The following is a 19,378-nucleotide window of genomic DNA, read 5'->3' as shown; positions in this document are numbered from 1 at the left end:
TTACACTTTATATTCATCACTTAACTAACTGTGCATGTTTAATCATCAAATATAGCACTTAAAATAACAAAATACAAACTCAGAACCATAATGTGAAATTCTGTGTTTCTTAACAGGTGTTCACAGGCATCTTTGCTGGGGAAATGTTTGCCAAATTAATCGCCATGGATCCCTACTACTACTTCCAGGAGGGCTGGAACTGCTTTGATGGCTTCATTGTGACTCTGAGTTTAGTTGAGCTGGGACTGGCTGATGTGGAAGGTCTGTCAGTGCTCAGGTCATTCAGATTGGTGAGTGACAAAGAATGGAAACATCATTTGGCTGCCATGTACAGTGTGTCATCAGTGAGAGATGATGGGTTCAAATAAATAATCCACTTTAGAAACATTCAACTTGAGTAAGTGAAGAAATGGCATGTAGGGTCAAGTGTCCAAGGAAATTCCCTTTTTTGTAATTGGTTTTGTTACACAGATTACAGTTGCTGTGGAAATGAAAGTAAACTCTCAAGTCATTGCAAAAGCTTCCATATTTAGAGCACTGTCCTAAATCCAAAAACCTGTGAAATAATTCTGTTTCTTGTCTCTTTTGTAGTTGAGAGTATTCAAACTGGCAAAATCATGGCCAACCCTCAACATGCTGATTAAGATCATCGGTAACTCAGTGGGAGCTCTGGGTAATCTGACCCTTGTGCTGGCCATCATTGTCTTCATCTTTGCTGTGGTGGGCATGCAGCTGTTTGGCAAATCCTACAAGGACTGTGTGTGTAAGATCGCCCAGGACTGTGAGCTGCCCCGCTGGCACATGAATGACTTCTTCCACTCCTTCCTGATTGTGTTCAGAGTGTTGTGTGGGGAGTGGATTGAGACCATGTGGGACTGCATGGAGGTCGCAGGACAAAGTATGTGCCTCATTGTCTTCATGATGGTTATGGTGATCGGAAACTTGGTGGTAAGCAGGATAATCCCAGTGTAGGTTGTCTGGTATTAGGTTTGCTGTGAGTGCATGGGTTCCAACTTTTATTGTTCTTGTTAAGGTGCTGAACTTGTTTCTGGCCTTGCTGCTGAGCTCATTCAGTGCAGACAATCTTGCTGCCACGGATGATGATGGTGAACCCAACAACCTCCAGCTTGCAGTCGCTCGTATTAAGAAAGGAATTGCCTGGTTTAAGGTCAATGCACGAGTCATGGTAGCCCAAGTGCTCAAAAAGGTACGATATAGTTAAATATGCATGAACAGTTTTAGGCAAATAACTAACTGTAATTGTTAAAAAAATATTTACTATTTTGGTCACTCAGCTTTATGATGTTATTTTTGTTCCCTAATTTACTTTTTTTTGTGATTTTGACTTTTTTTGACAAGCAGCCAATGGAGGATGAACAGAAGCCTTTGGATGAAATGTATGAGAAGAAACTCAACTGCATTGCAAATCACACAGTGGACATCAACCGTGAACTGGACTATGCTAAAAATGGCAATGGCACTACCAGCGGTATCGGGAGTAGTGTGGGAAAATACATGATTGATGAAGACTACATGTCCTTCATCCACAACCCCAACCTCACTGTCTGTGTTCCCATCGCTGTTGGCGAGTCAGACTTTGAAAACCTCAATACAGAAGATTTCAGCAGCGAATCGGAAGTGGAGAACAGTAAAGACGTGAGTGCAGTTTGCTTGAAAGAGTGAGCATGATCTCACTCAAGATACCTTTGTTTTGTGGTTATTTGACTAGATTATTTCATGGTTTCACTCTGGGGGATAGGCCTGCATGAATGGGATTTGAGTCTACCACTTGGTTATCAAGGAAAATGCAAAGATTACTGACTGGACTTTTATAGAGGACCTTATAATCACAAATACTGACACTGCAGTTGCAGTTGAGATTAGGTGTGCAACTCTATTCTGGGAGCTGTTTGTTAGAGACCTGATCAGAGATTATTAATGACAAACCAGGACTCAGCTTAGTGTTTGATGGCATATTCATAAGGTTAGAAATTTGAGTTGTTCATTATCAACTATTATTAATATTTTTAAAAGGCTTTGTTATTTTATTGTTATGCTTATTTAAAAGGTTTTTTGTTGACTTACTATGTCCAAAGTCATATGTTAGTGTACTTATGTGGCATCTTTTGATACATTAAGTAGAACTGCTGTTAGGTACCACACTGGAACCAATGAATATACATGACATTTCAGAACATTCATTTAGACAGACATTAGTAATTCTAACACTGAGCCTCAGTGCTGACCCTGCAGACAGACAGAGAATCAGGCAGTCATGATGGCAGACTGATACATCAGTCTGCTGTATGGTATGAATGTAGGAAAAGGGGAAAGTCAGACTCAATATGTGTAGTGAAGTCTCATTGTGGGTCACCTTGACCTGGTTTGTAGTAGGAAAAAAAAGAGATAATGCAGCACCGTCACTACTGTATCTGCACTAGGTTTATATTCCACTGGGCTCCCCCTACCACCAACACAACAATCTTCCCTGCACCACAACCAGCCATGGGATATGCTGCATGGAGTAGACACAGACACAGCTGCTAACACCCAGAAAAGCAAGAATCCATAAAGCTGTTTGGTGGAGAGAAAGAGTAAAGAGAGGAGGAGAAAGAGAGTGCGAATGCAGTTCCTTTGCTGACGACTTAAGATTATAAAATGCAGTATCATTCTCTAGTGAATTGAGTTGGCTGAGTGTCTGTCTGCATGTGCGCAAGAGTAAACTGTATTGCAATAAGGCTGCTGTTAATCTTCTATTTCTCCAATTTGCCCTTCCTCACCTTGACTTATTGTTATGGTATGACATGATTTATTGGTCCAGGTGGTCCTCACCAGGCTTTAATATCTAAAATGAGAGATTTCACATCCATTCAACTAGCTCAGGTTTTTTTAGCATGAACTCTGACTCACTCATTTTTCCAACTAACTTAGTCATAGATGTTCAATATTATATTGTAGATAAAATTTTACATACCACGTGTTTTGTTGCATTATTAATCACAACAGATGTTTACATATATAGACCTCATTTGTATGAATTTCTCTTTTCTTTCATAGATTTTGCTTCAATCTGTGATCACACATGAATCTTTTATTCCTGAAGAATCTATAATCTTGCATCTAATAACAAACACTACCATTACCAGTGGAATGAATCATTGGTAACCTTTAATTAATGCCTTGTGAAAATCTATTAATAACTCCTCTGGGTAGGCAGTAGTGGACAGGAAACTAGCCATAGTACATGCCTAGAGCACACATAACTCAGGTAATAAATCATGTCATGCATGTAAACCCAAAGGGACATTAATGTAATGGCTGTACTGGCAGGGTGCCGTATCCAGATGCTTTCAGCTTCTCACTACTCAGCCTAAAATGTTTCAAAGTGAAATTCAGAGTTGAAATGATCCCTTTGTCCTAACAGGATGACACCAGTTCGTCTGAAGGGAGCACAATAGACATCAAGCCCGATGTAGAGGAGGTAGCAGTGGTGGAGGTGGTGGAGGAGTACCTTGACCCAGAGCCCTGCTGGACAGATGGTAAGACTACGAGTACCACTAATAGTACATTGTTTATCCAATTTTTTAAGTGGTATTCACTAGTAGAGTCTGTATTTTTCTTACAGAATGTGTGGCCAAATACAAGTGCTGTGATGTTCCAATCACTCATGGCTGGGGAAAGTACTGGTGGTTCCTAAGGAAGACCTGCTACCTGATTGTAGAACACAACTGGTTTGAGACTCTCATCATCTTCATGATCCTGCTCAGCAGTGGAGCCCTGGTACGAGCACACATATTTAGGCCCGTCATTTGAAAACTGGCTCCATACACCTGTATAAAAGCAGATGGATGAAACTTAACAGAATAATCATTACTTACCACATAATTTTCTACTTTTTGGTTGGTGCTTGTAATTGAAAGGACAACCTCAATTCAAAAAAAATGTTGGGATACAATATAAGAAAGAAAAATATGATATAAAAAAAAATACAATATAAGAAAGAAAAACATGAACAAAAAAGTACAATGGTTTGTAAAATTTATGGACCAATTTTTTATTCACAATAGAAAATAAGGTGATTTTTACAATTACATTTTGGTAATTTGATGTCAGCAAATTATTTTCAGGATCATGGCATTTTGTTTTTATTCACATTGTACACAATGTATAAAACTCTGGGAAGCGGGGTTGTATTATAATTAAGCATTGTGAAAAGTTAAATGTGTTTTAACAATATATGATAAATGTTAGTGAAGACTACTGAACTATGACATCTACCAAAAACGAATGGAATAATAATTCCTAGAAGCTGAGCTGCGAATATGACATTCACTCAGAGAGACTGAAATTCCAGCCTTATGGGGAAGTGGGCAAGCAAGATCATCTCGTTTTTTTTTCCTTCTGCAGCTGTTCTTGATATGATTGTTGCTAATGGACAGCAAAGTGCTGTAATGCACCAACCTTTCAACCTACAAATCCAGCTTAGGTTTGCAGCTTTCTGGCTGGGGGGAGGCCTGTGGCCAGATCAACACTGTACTGAAGAATGGACTCAATGGAGAATAGAGGAGCTGAGAAAATGATCAGTGAGACTAGTCTTGGCAAAAATCTTTTTTATTTGTTTAATTTTTAAATGACATAATGACTGCAAAATAAAGTAGGAATTTTAGGATTTATAACCTGCCATAAATAGTTTTGAAATAAAAACAGTTCAGAGGTATTCCATTCTTTAGTGCCATGTAAGAAAATAAAAAATAACTATGAATGAACTCTCAAGTATGGATGTTGAAAGGGATTAAATAATCTGTTGTCTATGTACATTTCTTCTTAGGCCTTCGAGGATGTGTACATTGAGCAGAGGAAGACAGTTCGCATCATTCTGGAGTATGCTGATCGAGTGTTTACCTACATCTTCATCCTGGAGATGTTGCTGAAATGGGTGGCCTATGGTTTTGTCAAGTACTTCACTAATGCCTGGTGTTGGCTGGACTTCTTCATTGTGGATGTAAGTACCTTTGTACACTATTTTAATTGCATACTTTCTAATAGTAGAGCTTTGCCATTTATAAGTCATTGCCACATTAGAGGAATACAAGGATATGAGAGACTGCTTCACTAGTCAACTTAACCATTAAGTGTGGCTCTATACCTGAATGCATTTAAATGTGAAAGCCTATAGACATAGTGAAAGTTTTTTCAATGCACATATTGCACATTTATAATAGAGAGAAGAATTACATGAATTATACAAAGTGAAAGCTTAAATTGTTGTTGCATTTTGTCAAGGTAAAAAAATACCTAATGAAACACCATTGCTGTTAAGTAAATGTCATTCACCTAACCTTTTCACATTTAACTCAAAGTGATGAAGATGTTTTTCAAATGTGACAATTGTTAACTATAGTTTAATCATAATAATGTTTTTTTCATTTTTCTTAGCTTACCGGCTGATAGGCCGTAAGCTATTGTTAGCTTACCAACCGACAGGCCGTAAGCTATTGTCGTCATGCGGTGTCCGGCGTCGTCGTCATCGTCTGTCGTCGTCTGTTGTCGTCTGTCGTCTGTTGTCTGTTACAAAACTTTCAATCGTCTTCTTCTCCGAAACTACATTTCCGATTGACTTCAAACTTAGTATACAGCTTCTTTATGATAATGTCAACAAAAGTTAGTGAAATTATTTGGATCCGGATCTGATTCTGGATTTGGTGCGACTTTGAAAATTTCCCCATTATAACAGATAGGAAGTGGATCGATGCAATAACTCAGTAAATATAAATTATATCAAGTTGAAATTTCTACAGTACAGCCCTGATGGGGAGATGACCAAAACATAATGGCCACATGCTGATCAGGATCTTCTTCTGGATCCGGGAACTTATGGAAAATTTAACATGGGCTCTTATGGGGAAAAAATTTCAATCGTCTTCTTCTCCGAAACTGCAGTTCTGACTGACTTCAAACTTGGTATACAGCTTCTTTATGATGAAGTCAACACAAGGTATTGAAATTATTTCAATCCGGATCTGATTCTGGATTTGGTGCGACTTTGAAAAACTTTCCCATTATAAAAGATAGGAAGTGGATTGATACGATAAATCAGTAAGTATCAATGATATCAAGTTGGAATTTGAATTTTTTACAGATCTGATTGGAATATGACCAAAACATGGTAGCCATATGGTGATTTGCTTGGCACCATTAAACTGGATTCGAATTTGTTGTTTTGAGGTATCCAAATTCTTACATGTCTGTGTGTTACAGAAGCACGTGTTTGATTGTTTACAAATAACATCATTCAGGTAAAGAAATCCGGTCACGTTATTGTCAACAACCAATTGCCGACTGTACTTCCTTCGGGCATGCGCGGTGTGATTCTTCACACATGTTATTTGTTTAGAAATAACCTCGTTCACATGATCAGAAGAGGATTCCCGGTGATGTCATCGTTCAATAAATCAATCGAGGACCGCTTATGGGCAGGCACGGTCTCACTTTCGTTTGAGCATGCGTGGTGCGTTCATTCTTCTCAGAACTTGCAGTATGTAAGAAAATATTCTGTCAATCAAAAAGATTTTTGGTAAATCTGGATACATTTCCCAAAGCTTTTAATTTGGCTGGTAAGCTACAGGGCCATTGGTCCTATTTTTGGTAATGCTTCATATACTGGTGTGATAGGTACTACTGGCAGAAAATGGAACACAGGAAGCTGATCAAATGAGGCAGTATCTCTAATAGATAGTCTATTCTATTAAAACGTTTGAGATCTAAATTCTTCTGATAACCAAGTATGTATTGTGTTTTGGAGTTCTAACTGAATATTAATTACTGACAGCTTGAGACCCATATTTTATTCATTTCCTATGTGATATGCAGGTTTTGCTGCAGTGCTTTGTGGACCCTAGTCACTAGCCATTAAAGTGCTGCAACTTACTGTTGAAAATATGGGGCATGACACTGACTTGGAGTCAATATGGCGTAGAAACATGCATTCAGAGCAATTTAGATGGTAAAAGATGTGATAGTATGTGATATAACCAGGAAATAAATAAGACCCCCAGGCACCGTCCTGTTATTATCTACAGAGCTTCTGCTTAGCCGAGGGATGCTGAGTCATTCAGTGTTGTCAGACTCAACAAATACTGTTGATTTTGTCATTTAAATTTTTCAGTGCATCTGTTTTTGACAAAGAAAAAATATGTGCATTTCAGTATGTTAAATGTCCTATGAAATACTAATCTACATTAAAATGCAGCTAGATCAAACATGGCAAACTGGGCAGAACTTGCCATATGCACCTGCCTGAAACATGGAGCCATGAGCAATTGGCAGAAAAAGTGACTAACCTTTGATAAATAAGACAAGACCTGGAAGGAGCAGAAAGCCAGTCATTTATCAACCAATGTACATCAATATTGCCACTGTACTGATGCATATTTGTTTGTCATGTTATATCTGTGTAGGCACAACATGAACTGCTTTTATACTGAGAGTAGAATTGGTGTGTTTCCAAGATGCTAATTTCATTTCCTGTTGCAACAAGAACTTGAAAAAAAAAAATATTTGGCTGATGATAGCCAAAAACAAAACTGTCGTATACATTTTTTTGTATGACTTAATTTGACCCTATTATATTAGTTCTCTTCTTTAGTCATCATTCTAATTAACATTTATGAATACTTTTGCAAGAATAGTTCTCCAGGTGATGTGCTGGGATCAAATGCCTTGAGACCCATCAATAAATGTCCAACAGAAAACATCAACTATGCAGACACTTAACTGTATGCTTAGGTGGCCCATGTAATGCGGTCAGAACATACCTTTTCCATGCAAATCTCTACCTTAATTTTGCCCTGTTCTTTCTTTCACAGCAGGTGCCTATAATTCTGTCTCTCTTTAAGTTAAGAGAGGTGTTGCAGCTGTCGAGGCCCTGAGGGTCCATGTTTGAGGGTTCAGGGTAAGATTTATGTGCTGTGTTGGGACTCCTACTTTCACAGGTTATCCTCTCTCTCTAACCCTGAAAGTTGTCCTCAACCCACTGCGTTTTCTCTCCCCTCTTTAAGTAAGATGCTCTGGTGTGGAATCTGTACCGTTTTGTACCGTGTACTGTGTCTATAAAATTGTGTCACATTGATTTAGTGTTTGTGAAAACATCTCTCCTCTAATTTTTTTCCCTTTGTTTGACTCTTTATCTTCTCTCCCTTTCACTGTGTCAACCACAAGTTTCTTTCCAGGTGTGCTCACTGTGCTGTTAAGCTGGTTATCACGCTAGACTGGCTTGCCAAACTAAACCAAACACAAACATAAGCAAACACATAAAAATTCTGGGTCATGCGCAATTTATTGACTTTTGCATATTGAATTAACTCCTGTTTAACCTCATACTCTCAATTCTGTTACATAGATGCATATACTTACACACACAGAAAGTTTATATGTCCTTGTATATATCTGTAAATCATCATTCAACCACTCTTACAGTATATGTAGGGTCTACCTTTCTCTCTATATTCCCTCTAACTATGTGGGTCCTGTCTCTCTTTGCCTCTGTCTGTCCCTCTCCCTCTGTCCCTATCTGTGTAGGTGTCTATAGTCAGCCTTATAGCTAATGCGTTGGGCTTCTCCGATCTAGGCCCGATTAAATCACTCAGGACACTGAGGGCCTTGAGACCCCTCAGGGCCCTGTCACGTTTTGAAGGGATGAGGGTAAGACCCAAGATACCAGGCAGCTGGTCCTTCTGCATGCCGCATAAAGAAATGTTTTTACGCATGCTAGAGATGATAGAATAAGGCAATCGAAAGAATAAATTTTAAGTGACCCCCTCTTATCAAACAGACGCTTTTTGCATGGATGCAGATCATCTCAGATGGTCATAATACATCTGATTTGATTTACCATATTTCATTTCATTTTTGTTATAAATTTAGTTCTAATGAGGCATTTTGCTATCACTTATCTGAACACAATATTAACATCAGCTCTTTAAAAATATGTTCCATGCCTTATGAAATTATAAACAATAACCATTGATCTGAATGATGCAACACATTAGAATGATAATTTAGCTCTGAAGATTTCAGTACTAGCCTGAGACAGCAACTGGAGGTTAGTACTATCATACAAAGCCTGTTCACACCCAACAACAGGAATAAAATGGATTAAAAATAGCCACGCAAACTACTACTGTTAAGAGACTAACAGAACTGCCCAGTGCTCATATGACTGACAACAACATTGATATGTAAACTGACCTTGAGATCAAAATTTGTGGAATCAGTGCTATGTGCACATTTTTAACACATTGTAGACTGAAAATGTGTGCACAACATTGATTTGTGTGTAACTGTATACAGTGTACAAGTCAAAACTGTTAGAAATGCCACCCTTGAGCATCTGTGCATTGCACTTTGAAAAAGTAAATTATCTTTCTACAGTGATAATTCCTCTAAGCATTGCATGTGTGATGGGTTGGTTCAGTCTCTGGTTGTTGCTGGGCAGGAATAAAATCTTGTCAGTGTTTAGGCTCAGCATCCCTGACTGTCACTCTGCCTCAAGTGTCCTGTTATCTGATCTTATCACAGTTTGGCTTTGGCATTGTCACACTGGAAGATCAACAAACTTCTGGTTGCATACCTTCCCTTTCCTGCCATCCTTGCTCACCACTCCTCAGTGAATTTCATTACCATGATTTTTTATGATCACCTCTTTATAGTGCTTCTCTAAACTGAACAAATGTGTGCATTGACTCTATACCATGCTATGTGCCATGACAATACAGTAAAAAGGTAAACCCAGAGAGCGTAAACATTTGATGTTGCCTGTATCGTTTTGGCTATAATTTGTCTTTCTGTTACCTCATCTCTGTTTTTGGAAATGCACATTCATATAATGTCCTCCTTAGGCAAAAGTCATGTATTTCCCCTGCTTCAGTGCAGTACAGATTACACTTTTATAAATATGAATTCACTCTCTCAGTTGTCAATATTTGTAAATCTTGGATAATAACTGGGATATACAGTCATCATTTGAGAATACTTGTCAGTTTACCTGTAATTCATTTTGCATATACAAACACAAAAGGACATTTAAAAGGGTGTTTTGTTAAGGCGATGTGTATTGTGGCACTAATGGAGACAGAGAATCTGCATTTCCATCTAAGTGTGTTGATGTTTTTATGTTTGACTGTCTCTATGTAGCTGTTGTGTGATGACTATGTTAAAGTGGTTGTGTTTTCTTGTTCTCCTCAGGTTGTGGTGAACGCCTTGGTCGGTGCCATCCCCTCCATCATGAATGTGCTGCTGGTGTGTCTCATTTTCTGGCTCATCTTCAGCATTATGGGTGTAAACCTTTTTGCTGGAAAGTATTACTACTGTTTTAATGAGACAGCTGAGGAGTACTTTGAACCTGATGACGTCAACAACAAAACAGAATGTTTTGCGCTCATTAATGCAAACTTCACTGAAGTCAGATGGAAGAATGTCAAGATCAATTTTGATAATGTGGGCGCAGGATACCTGGCACTTCTGCAAGTGGTGAGAAAGCTGTGTTGTTGGTTCACATGTGTTTCTCCCCACTGATTGCATTACACTGGTTAATCCTTTTTCCTGCCCACTTACAGGCAACATTCAAAGGCTGGATGGATATTATGTACGCAGCTATAGATTCGAGAAAGGTAAGCTTTTTACACATTTCACTTTAAGGTCAAGGTGTGTCAAGTTTGTGCATATTTTCACTTTTACCTCATCACAGGTGGAGGACCAGCCTCTCTATGAGGACAACTTGTACATGTACATCTACTTTGTCATCTTCATCATCTTCGGCTCCTTCTTCACTCTAAATCTCTTCATTGGTGTCATCATTGATAACTTCAACCAGCAAAAGAAAAAGATAAGATTTATTTTTCCTCAGTTATACTTCTCAATACCCTTGATATTTCATTATTTATGTGTCAATGCTTAATCCTAAATTACATTTACCAGCTAATAGCACATGGAAGAGTGATATCAGTCTTAGCATCTGTAATATATCCATGTAACATATTACAATCTGACAGTCTTAACAAAGCACCATATTGCACATGTCAAAAGAGTCACATGAACTGATTGTAACCAAACTGTTTTTATCCCTTTACTTTGGAGGTCAGGATATTTTCATGACAGAAGAGCAGAAGAAATACTACAATGCCATGAAGAAGCTGGGATCGAAGAAACCACAGAAACCAATACCCCGACCACAGGTAAGTTGTGTTGTGCTGTGTGGATCTTCTCCACCAAGCAGAATTCAAAGAGACCAATTCTTAAGAACATATACTTTAAATTAAAATTTCTCCCACTTCCTGCTTTTCTTTTCCTTTTCCCAGAACAACATCCAGGGCATGGTGTTTGACTTTGTGACTCAGCAAGTGTTTGACATCTCCATCATGATCATGATCTGCCTTAACATGGTCACTATGATGGTGGAAACAGATGATCAGTCAGAAGAGACAGAGGAGGTGCTTTACTGGGTCAACTTCGTCTTCATTGTGATCTTCACTGGCGAGTTTTTACTCAAGCTGTTTGCACTGCGTCACTACTACTTCACCAATGGATGGAACATCTTCGACGTGGTTGTGGTCATCCTTTCAATCGTAGGCAAGTATTAGAAGTGGTGATAAAACATGTACGGGGGTAGAAGTTTGAAGCTTCTCAACAGCACACATTGTGGATAAAATTGAGCCTCCAGGCCATGAAACATGTCTTCTGTCTTTCCTTGGCTTATCGTGAACAGTGAAGTACCACATTGACACCAAGTGAATACCACTCACATCACCTTCCCATACAGTGGTGACAGTAGTGTGCCTTAAAATTAGAAGCCATGTAAACAGAAAAAAAAAAACAAGAGTGAGCCACTGTAAAAACTTAACAATGCAACATGGTAGACGCCTTTAAGGGGATCTGCACCCTCTGATAGAAATCTAGATATAAACAGCCATTTCTATGGTAACAAAAACGCACCAGCTCTTCTTTTTAAGTGATTATACACTAAATGAATATTTTTGTAATCACCTTATGTTTGGTTTTCCATTTTTCTCGCAGTTTTGTACAAAGGAAGGAATCAATGAGCTGCTATTCTTACTTATAGGGATAATAATAACGTAATATGTATAAGTAATCAAGTCTTTTAGTAGCATTTCTTAATCAATATGTTCTCTTTTATTTTTACTCTCTTTTAACTTCAGGAATGTTCCTGGCTGACCTGATTGAAAAGTACTTTGTGTCACCAACCCTGTTCAGGGTGATTCGTCTGGCCCGTATTGGCAGAATCCTGCGTCTCATTAAAGGAGCCAAAGGAATCAGAACTCTGTTGTTTGCCCTAATGATGTCACTCCCTGCCTTGTTCAACATTGGCCTTCTACTTTTCCTGGTTATGTTCATTTTCTCTATCTTTGGCATGTCCAACTTCGGCTATGTGAAACATGGTGCTGGAATTGATGACATGTACAACTTTGAGACCTTCGGCAACAGTATGATTATTCTGTTTATGATCACCACATCAGCTGGCTGGGACGGTCTGTTGTTGCCCATTCTTAATTACCCTCCAGACTGTGATCCCCTTTTGGAGAATGCTGGTACTCCTGCCACAGGAGACTGTGGCAACCCTTCTGTGGGCATCTTCTTCTTCGTAATGTACATCATCATTTCTTTCCTAATTGTGGTCAACATGTACATTGCCATCATCTTGGAGAACTTCAGTGTGGCCACAGAGGAGAGTGCTGATCCACTAAGTGAGGATGACTTTGAGACCTTTTATGAGATTTGGGAGAAGTTTGACCCTGATGCCTCCCAGTTCATCACCTATGCTAAACTTTCTGACTTTGCTGATGCACTTGAACATCCACTGCGTGTCCCCAAGCCTAACACCATTGAACTGATCACCATGGACATGCCTATGGTGAGTGGTGACCGCATCCACTGCCTGGATATCCTGTTTGCCTTCACCAAGCGTGTGCTGGGTGACAGTGGCGAGTTGGACATGTTGAGGCAACAGATGGAGGAGCGTTTTGTGGCAGCCAATCCGTCCAAGGTTTCTTACGAGCCTATCACCACAACTCTAAGGCGCAAGCAGGAGGATGTGTCAGCCAGAATCATTCAGAGAGCCTACCGTGCCTACCTGGCTAGGCGGGGTTTTGTCTGTAAGCGCAAACCAGCCAATAACAGAGTGGAGAATGGCGGGAACAATCAGGAACAAGAAAAGAAGGAGGGCACTCCCTCCACTGCCTCCCTGCCCTCTTATGACAGTGTAACCAAACCTGACAAGGAGAAGCAGGATGACAACAATGAGGGCAAAGGAGGGAGGAAAGAGAAAGGAAGAAACCAAAAAGACATCAGGGAATCCAAATGTTAGAGCGTTGGAATAATAATCACAGTAATAACAATGAAAATTATAATAATATAACTTCAAGCAAAACGAGAGGAAACTCACTCACACAGATGTACAGATTATTTCATTTGCAAGTCAGAAAAAATAATATTCAGTAATTTTGTTTACAGACTTCATTCTTGTATTAATGCGGAGGGAAGCAGCTCGGTCTGTTACAGCTTGAAAACTCTTGAACTTCAGTCAAACCAAACAAATTCAGCATACTGTGTGACATTGTTGTACCTAGACTACTGATCTTAACAAAAGAGAACGACTAGCAGACAAGGAAGTGTCTGTGTCTGCTGATATACAGATTGCTCACTTACCACTGATAAGACAACTCTACACCAGGAGGTGAAATGAAAGAAAAAACACTTGATGAATCAAGCACCTGGATGCAAGTAATGGATTCCTATGGAAGACAGTGTTGTGAAGGAGACATAAGGATGCTTCTTGATGCTGTTCTCTTGAAGCAGCCAATGAGTGACACGGTGTCATTTAGTACTGAAATGTATAGAAGAGCAAAATGACACTCACTCTAACTGAGCAAACAGAAGGATGACTGGTGAGTGAAAGACAGACACAAATGACAGAGAGTGCTGGAAGCATTTTTTGTTTTATTAAAGCTAAAAATTGTTAATTTAAGCAGCAAAAATGCAAACAGATGAAAAAAAAAAGAACAATATTCAACATTTTGCCCATGTCACTTAACTCTTCTACTCATTTTATCTTTGTTATACCCACATCAAAATGCTTTTTTTACATGGGCTTTCACACCAATTGGTTAAGGGTCTGTTTATTATGGGGTCAACTCGGGCCAAGGGCTTACATTTACTCAGAAAGATTTCCAAACAACTACATAAATAATTGTGCTTGTTCAATGCATAGAAATGACTTGCATGATGGCATGTTTTGATCAGAAATCTTGCATGAATTATCATAGTCCACAAGACACTAATACTCAGACCACAAGAGTGGATCGACTATAAGATCGAGACACTGTCAAAATTTGAAAGTTCAGAGTTCAGAGTAATTTGTTTAACAAAGATAAGTGATATGGGGGTTGATAAACCAAAATGAATCCGAATTTTTCTCTCATTATTCAACACATTTCAAGTAACTACTGTATGTTTAAACTGTTGCCTCTATTGACAGAAGAATGGGATTTATTGGTGAATAACATCGCCATAGTGGATCAGTGGGTAAAATCCTAACAATTATTTGCTGCTCTGGAGATTTTGAGTATGTAAGATGTGTAAACAAATGTCTGTGTGTATCATGGGACTTAAATATCTGTTAATTTCAAGGGCGCAACACTTTGAATCTAAAAGTTTATATTTATAATTTGTATGCACCGATGTAATGTTCCATACCATCTGCCTTTAGTTGTGTGTGCACGGGCATTTTGGGAGTCCTACTGTCAGTTATAAATGGTTAGTGGGGATTTCACAGGTATGGCAAACTCCTTTCTATTTCTGATGTTTCTCTCTGGGTGGTTAGACCTTTCTGAAAGGGCTGAGAAAAGTTGTGTTTATTTTACATCTTTTAATGTCCTACTGCTGATTTACATGAATGTGTGTTTTTGTTTTGTTTTTTTCTTCCCTGATGTAATTGTCATGTTTTGATGGGTGATGAGCCTTATTTTACACAATTTTATAAGCCACATGTAAGCGATGTTGCGGGAAGTGGTCTTGTGCTGGAACATTGTTGGGTGGAAGTAGAATCCTGTTTTAACGAGAAACAGAAAATTGTGAATGGCTGATGAGAACATTGTGTGTGGAGAAGCCAAAGAGATCTGCCTTGTTCTCCCTTGTTGCCCTTTGTCCATGGAGTGGGATTGGGTGAAGTGTGCCCTGCCCATTCTGTTTTCTGCTGTCATTACTAGACAGAAAGACCCTAGAAATGTATGCAATGCTTGAAAAATTCATCCCTTTTTCTCAGGAGATACTATAGATGTACTATTATGAGCTCTGCAACAAAATGCAAGTGAATGTGAGGGGAGTATTTTTGAAATCATGTTTTACTTTTTTGTGTTTTATGCCATGGTGATGGACAATGATCTTGGCTGGCTGTCTTATTTTTGGCGGCCACCTGGTCAGGGGCCAGTTTAGAGCTTCCTGCTTATGACGCTTAGAATTATAGGGCTAGAAGCATCTCAGTGAAACAGCTACACGTCACTCACTTGTTATGGCGACATTTATTTGATAGATTTATTTGATAGTGGATAAACATTTGCGGTTAAGTCATTATGGACTGTAGTCTGGTCTCAGTTAATTTCAAGTAAACAAATTAATAGTGTTCACCCCAAAAAGCAATCTTAGATACAGGACAGACTGTGAGGAGATGTCATGAGAGTGAATCGGGATATGTTGGGTTGAGCAGCACACTTGATTCTTCCTGAAGCAGAAGTGGCACGCTCAGTATAGTAACAGCCCCAGATTTCAGTATCAACAATAACAAAACCAACAATATGTCTCTCTGAGCCTCTCATTTTTCTTCATGTTGCTCTACTGCATAACAAATACCAAATACTCAACAGAGCACTGGATGCATTATAATGGTATTGTGAGCCTAAGCATCACACCAGAGCTTTTGCACTTCCTGTTGTGCAGTGATGTCACTTCCTGTTTGAATAACTCCCTCATCCCTTCTGAAGTTTTAATGGTCCAGTTGCTGCATGAGATCTCCAAAATCAGTGTGGGTGTTAACTTGAACCAAATAAAACTCTGAATGATAAGCATAAAAGCTACTGCCGTCCATTTTCTCCAGGATCACCACAGATAAACAGATGCGTCTTACCAAAAGAAAGACAGAAGAAAAAAATAGACACACATCCATCCATTTGGAAAAAATGAAAATAAAAAACAGTTCAGGCTATGTTCTATACGGCACAAACTGCAAAAGCTAAGAATGGACTTTTTAAGAAACTATAAATAATGTAATATATTATTTTGTTTTAACGGCATGTGTAGTTTTTTGTAAATACAGGATTACCTAAAAAACTACAGCTATTAATCTAACACTAAATATTAATAACCATAAATAGAATGGCTTCCAGCTGACACCCTTTGTCACACTTGTTAGGCTGTGACACATTTGTTAGATGGAGTAGCGTTTTTTGAGCCACTTTTCACAAAAGAGGGGAGTAAGAGAAAAGAATCTATACTAAAAAGCAGAAATTGTATTTAAAACTGTATAAATCAATACGTACATATACAGAGCTATATTACATATATATTATATATATATTCTTACATATATATATAGTATATATACATTAGAACAATGTCTGTTACTCAACTCTCCTGTCCACTCCTTGCATTGAGGTGAAACCAGAACCACAGAGTGTAACTGATCATGCTTCTTTCTTTGTGTGGTATGTTCAGAGATTAACCAAAACTCTGGCCTGCCCAGCACTTCTGCATACTGGGTACGGGCGTACAATGCATGGTGTTGTACTGGCTGCTTGCTGAGAATTGTGGAGCCTGCCTTGGTGAGAGGATTGCACTACCAGCATACCCTTTTGTACATGTGTGAAGATGTCTTGCCCCTCGTTTCCTATATTGTACACAAAAAAATACAGATGCAGACGGAAACCCCCCTCCACACACACACACATAGACACACACACACATACACATGAACACTTAGTCACACTCATAGCCTTTTGCAGGCGATGGCTGGTAAACCAGTGTGCCCCAGTATGAGCCACAGCTCACTTTGTGTGACAAGTTTTTGCTCGTTTCCGCTCTAACCCTCCTCCATGTTTCCCCCTTAACACACTGCTGCAGTTTGGAGTTGAACTTTAATTTTGCTGTCACTTTCAATATGATATATCTAATGATTTAAGGGTTAGTTGTCTTAAATGTCTGTGTGTTTGTTTATGGTGCAATATCTCTTAACGGCACGTGCCTTTTTAGCTTCCTATTTAGTCTGTCAGTAAAATCAGAAATGAGGATCTCAAAACCCATGAAAGTGGATCAAAATGGAGCACGATGGAAATGATGTATTGAGTTCAAAATTAACTTGTAAACTGTAAACTCACCACCTAGATTAGATTGTCTGGACTAACATCTTGTAGAGTCATGTAGTACAAGTGCTCTCTCTCTGTGTTCTGTTTACTGGCTCTACTGGTGCTAGTAAGAGAACAGCTTGCCTTCAGTTTTACACTTAAGTTCATTTCCAAATGTTCTTTTATCAATTGGTATATGAGGCCATTCTTTTGTAGCATGAATGAGATAAATTACTTTATTTGCTGAAAATAGGCTAACTAAAAGAAAAAAAAAACCCTTTTGACTGTCATTATCTCTTGCCACTAATACAGTCAGAGAGAGGACGTGTGTTGCACAACCACATGGGACAATTAAATGAGAATCAGTGAAAGAATGTCTTCATTTGAGCACGAAACTATTTCCAAACAATAAAGCAGCCTTCCAGTTACACCTCTGACTGGTGTCGTTTTTGGAAACCTGAATCATTGTCATTTCATCCTTCAGAACATGATCCATCATGTTTGAAAGTGGATGCAATTTAACTTCCTTTTTGTAAGGTTTTTAACCATTGTATGGTTCACATTTACATACTAAAGAAAGTGTTTTTGTTCAGTTATTTTGCCAAACATGCTTGTAAATGATATTGAAAGGGAGGTTCAGATCTGCAGATGATGACAACATTACAAGATACTTGAGAATGAACTAAATTTCTTTGTTTTTTTTTTTTTTTAATATTTCAAATATTGTTGTTTTAAGTAGATGTAGTTGGGCGTGTCATGGTGCAACCACACCGAGATGACTTCAAAAGCAGGTGTGTGTGCGTGCATGTGTACACTTCTTTCCTTTCCTTTCCTTCCCTGTCCTGTGTGTGTGGTGGTGCACTGAATGAGGGAAGGAGAGGGGGGTAAGCAGAGACAGCACTGCAGTGCAGATAGATGAATGCAGTGGCCTGGGCTGAGTCAGCAGCATGTTCCCAATAGGCTCAGACTGTACAGTGCACTGTATAACACCTCCTTACCCACAGCAAGCAGAGGCAGAGTGAACCACAGCTAGAAGATGAAAAGAAATGAGAACAATAAACACAGGCACACGCAGTAAAATGTTAGTCTGTTGCTATGGATTGAAATTCACCTTCTACCCGCATTGCCGCATGTGTATCCAGTGCATTTTTTTATTTCCTACAGTGTGAAACCACAGCCAACAGCATAGTCACATGGGAGTACACCTGTTTACAACTCTTATTATAGAATTATGAGCCCTGCAAATACTTGAAAATGTTATTATTTTTTATTTTGTAGTGAAAAACATTAGATTTTCTGTCTAATTTTGCTCATTGTTTTTTTGTTCTGTGCGGTGTCCCTCGGCTGAACACATAAATATCTCTCTGTGGCTGTGTATTAACTTCTGGACTCGTTGCATCCAGCTGAACAACAAGACTTCGCTGCAGTGACAGGAAGTGGTTTAAGTAGGACGTTGGTGTGGGAGCTGGTTTGTGTAAAGGAGAAAGGGAGGGAAGTGTATGTGTATATGTGTGTGTGTATTGGGGGGAGGGGGGTGTATAGATAAAGTATGTCTTCAGGGAATCAATAATATGTGGATATGTAATACTGCTGATCAAGTGTCTCTGTGAAGTAGTATTTTTGTTCACCCAGTTTTCCTGTATCTGTGTCAAGTCTTTTCCACCTTGAGAAAGCAGAGAGCCATCAGACATTTGGTTATTTCATTTTCATTGTGGGCTAAGAGCTCTCTGCGAACACAGTCCCCGACCCTGAAAGAATCAGAGCTGTTAACTACTGGATTTATATTAACCTTTCCCACAGACCCTGGTGAAGTGTCTCACATGACTTCTCTCAGCTATCTGACGCCCTCTAGTGGAACTAAAACCTCAAGACAACTATGACTGTGCCACTTAGTAAATGACTTGATATGAATAGTCAAGTGTTTCTATCAAAGCACATAAGAGCTTGTTATATTTAGTCTAAAAAGGAGTAAA

General features: G+C 38.9%; 1 protein-coding gene across 10 annotated transcripts in view; it reads left to right on the top strand.

The window, feature by feature from the left end:
- The window catches only part of scn8ab (sodium channel, voltage gated, type VIII, alpha subunit b), a 39,492-nt gene extending 21,774 nt beyond the window's left edge, over window positions 1–17,718 (top strand). For 3 of the 10 annotated variants that reach the window (XM_030134232.1, XM_030134230.1, XM_030134233.1), the window contains exons 14-27: window positions 117–290; window positions 592–948; window positions 1,034–1,207; window positions 1,363–1,656; window positions 3,425–3,539; window positions 3,626–3,780; window positions 4,829–5,002; window positions 8,578–8,700; window positions 10,243–10,527; window positions 10,614–10,667; window positions 10,745–10,882; window positions 11,127–11,231; window positions 11,355–11,625; window positions 12,213–13,378. In XM_030134232.1, the coding sequence (XP_029990092.1) occupies window positions 117–290; window positions 592–948; window positions 1,034–1,207; window positions 1,363–1,656; window positions 3,425–3,539; window positions 3,626–3,780; window positions 4,829–5,002; window positions 8,578–8,700; window positions 10,243–10,527; window positions 10,614–10,667; window positions 10,745–10,882; window positions 11,127–11,231; window positions 11,355–11,625; window positions 12,213–13,378 (3,585 nt within the window). Of the gene's footprint in view, window positions 1–116; window positions 291–591; window positions 949–1,033; window positions 1,208–1,359; window positions 1,657–3,424; window positions 3,540–3,625; window positions 3,781–4,828; window positions 5,003–8,577; window positions 8,701–10,242; window positions 10,528–10,613; window positions 10,668–10,744; window positions 10,883–11,126; window positions 11,232–11,354; window positions 11,626–12,212 lie in introns of all 10 variants that reach the window. The other 7 variants (XM_030134234.1, XM_030134226.1, XM_030134231.1 and 4 more) reach the window with 4 other exon arrangements.
- The last annotated feature ends 1,660 nt before the right edge of the window (window positions 17,719–19,378 follow it).

This window comes from Sphaeramia orbicularis, chromosome 5, assembly GCF_902148855.1.
Source record: "Sphaeramia orbicularis chromosome 5, fSphaOr1.1, whole genome shotgun sequence".
NCBI classification, from domain to species: Eukaryota; Metazoa; Chordata; class Actinopteri; order Kurtiformes; family Apogonidae; genus Sphaeramia; species Sphaeramia orbicularis.
The sequence above is the reverse complement of the archived record's forward strand: the minus strand, read 5'-3'. Positions and strand labels throughout refer to the sequence as shown.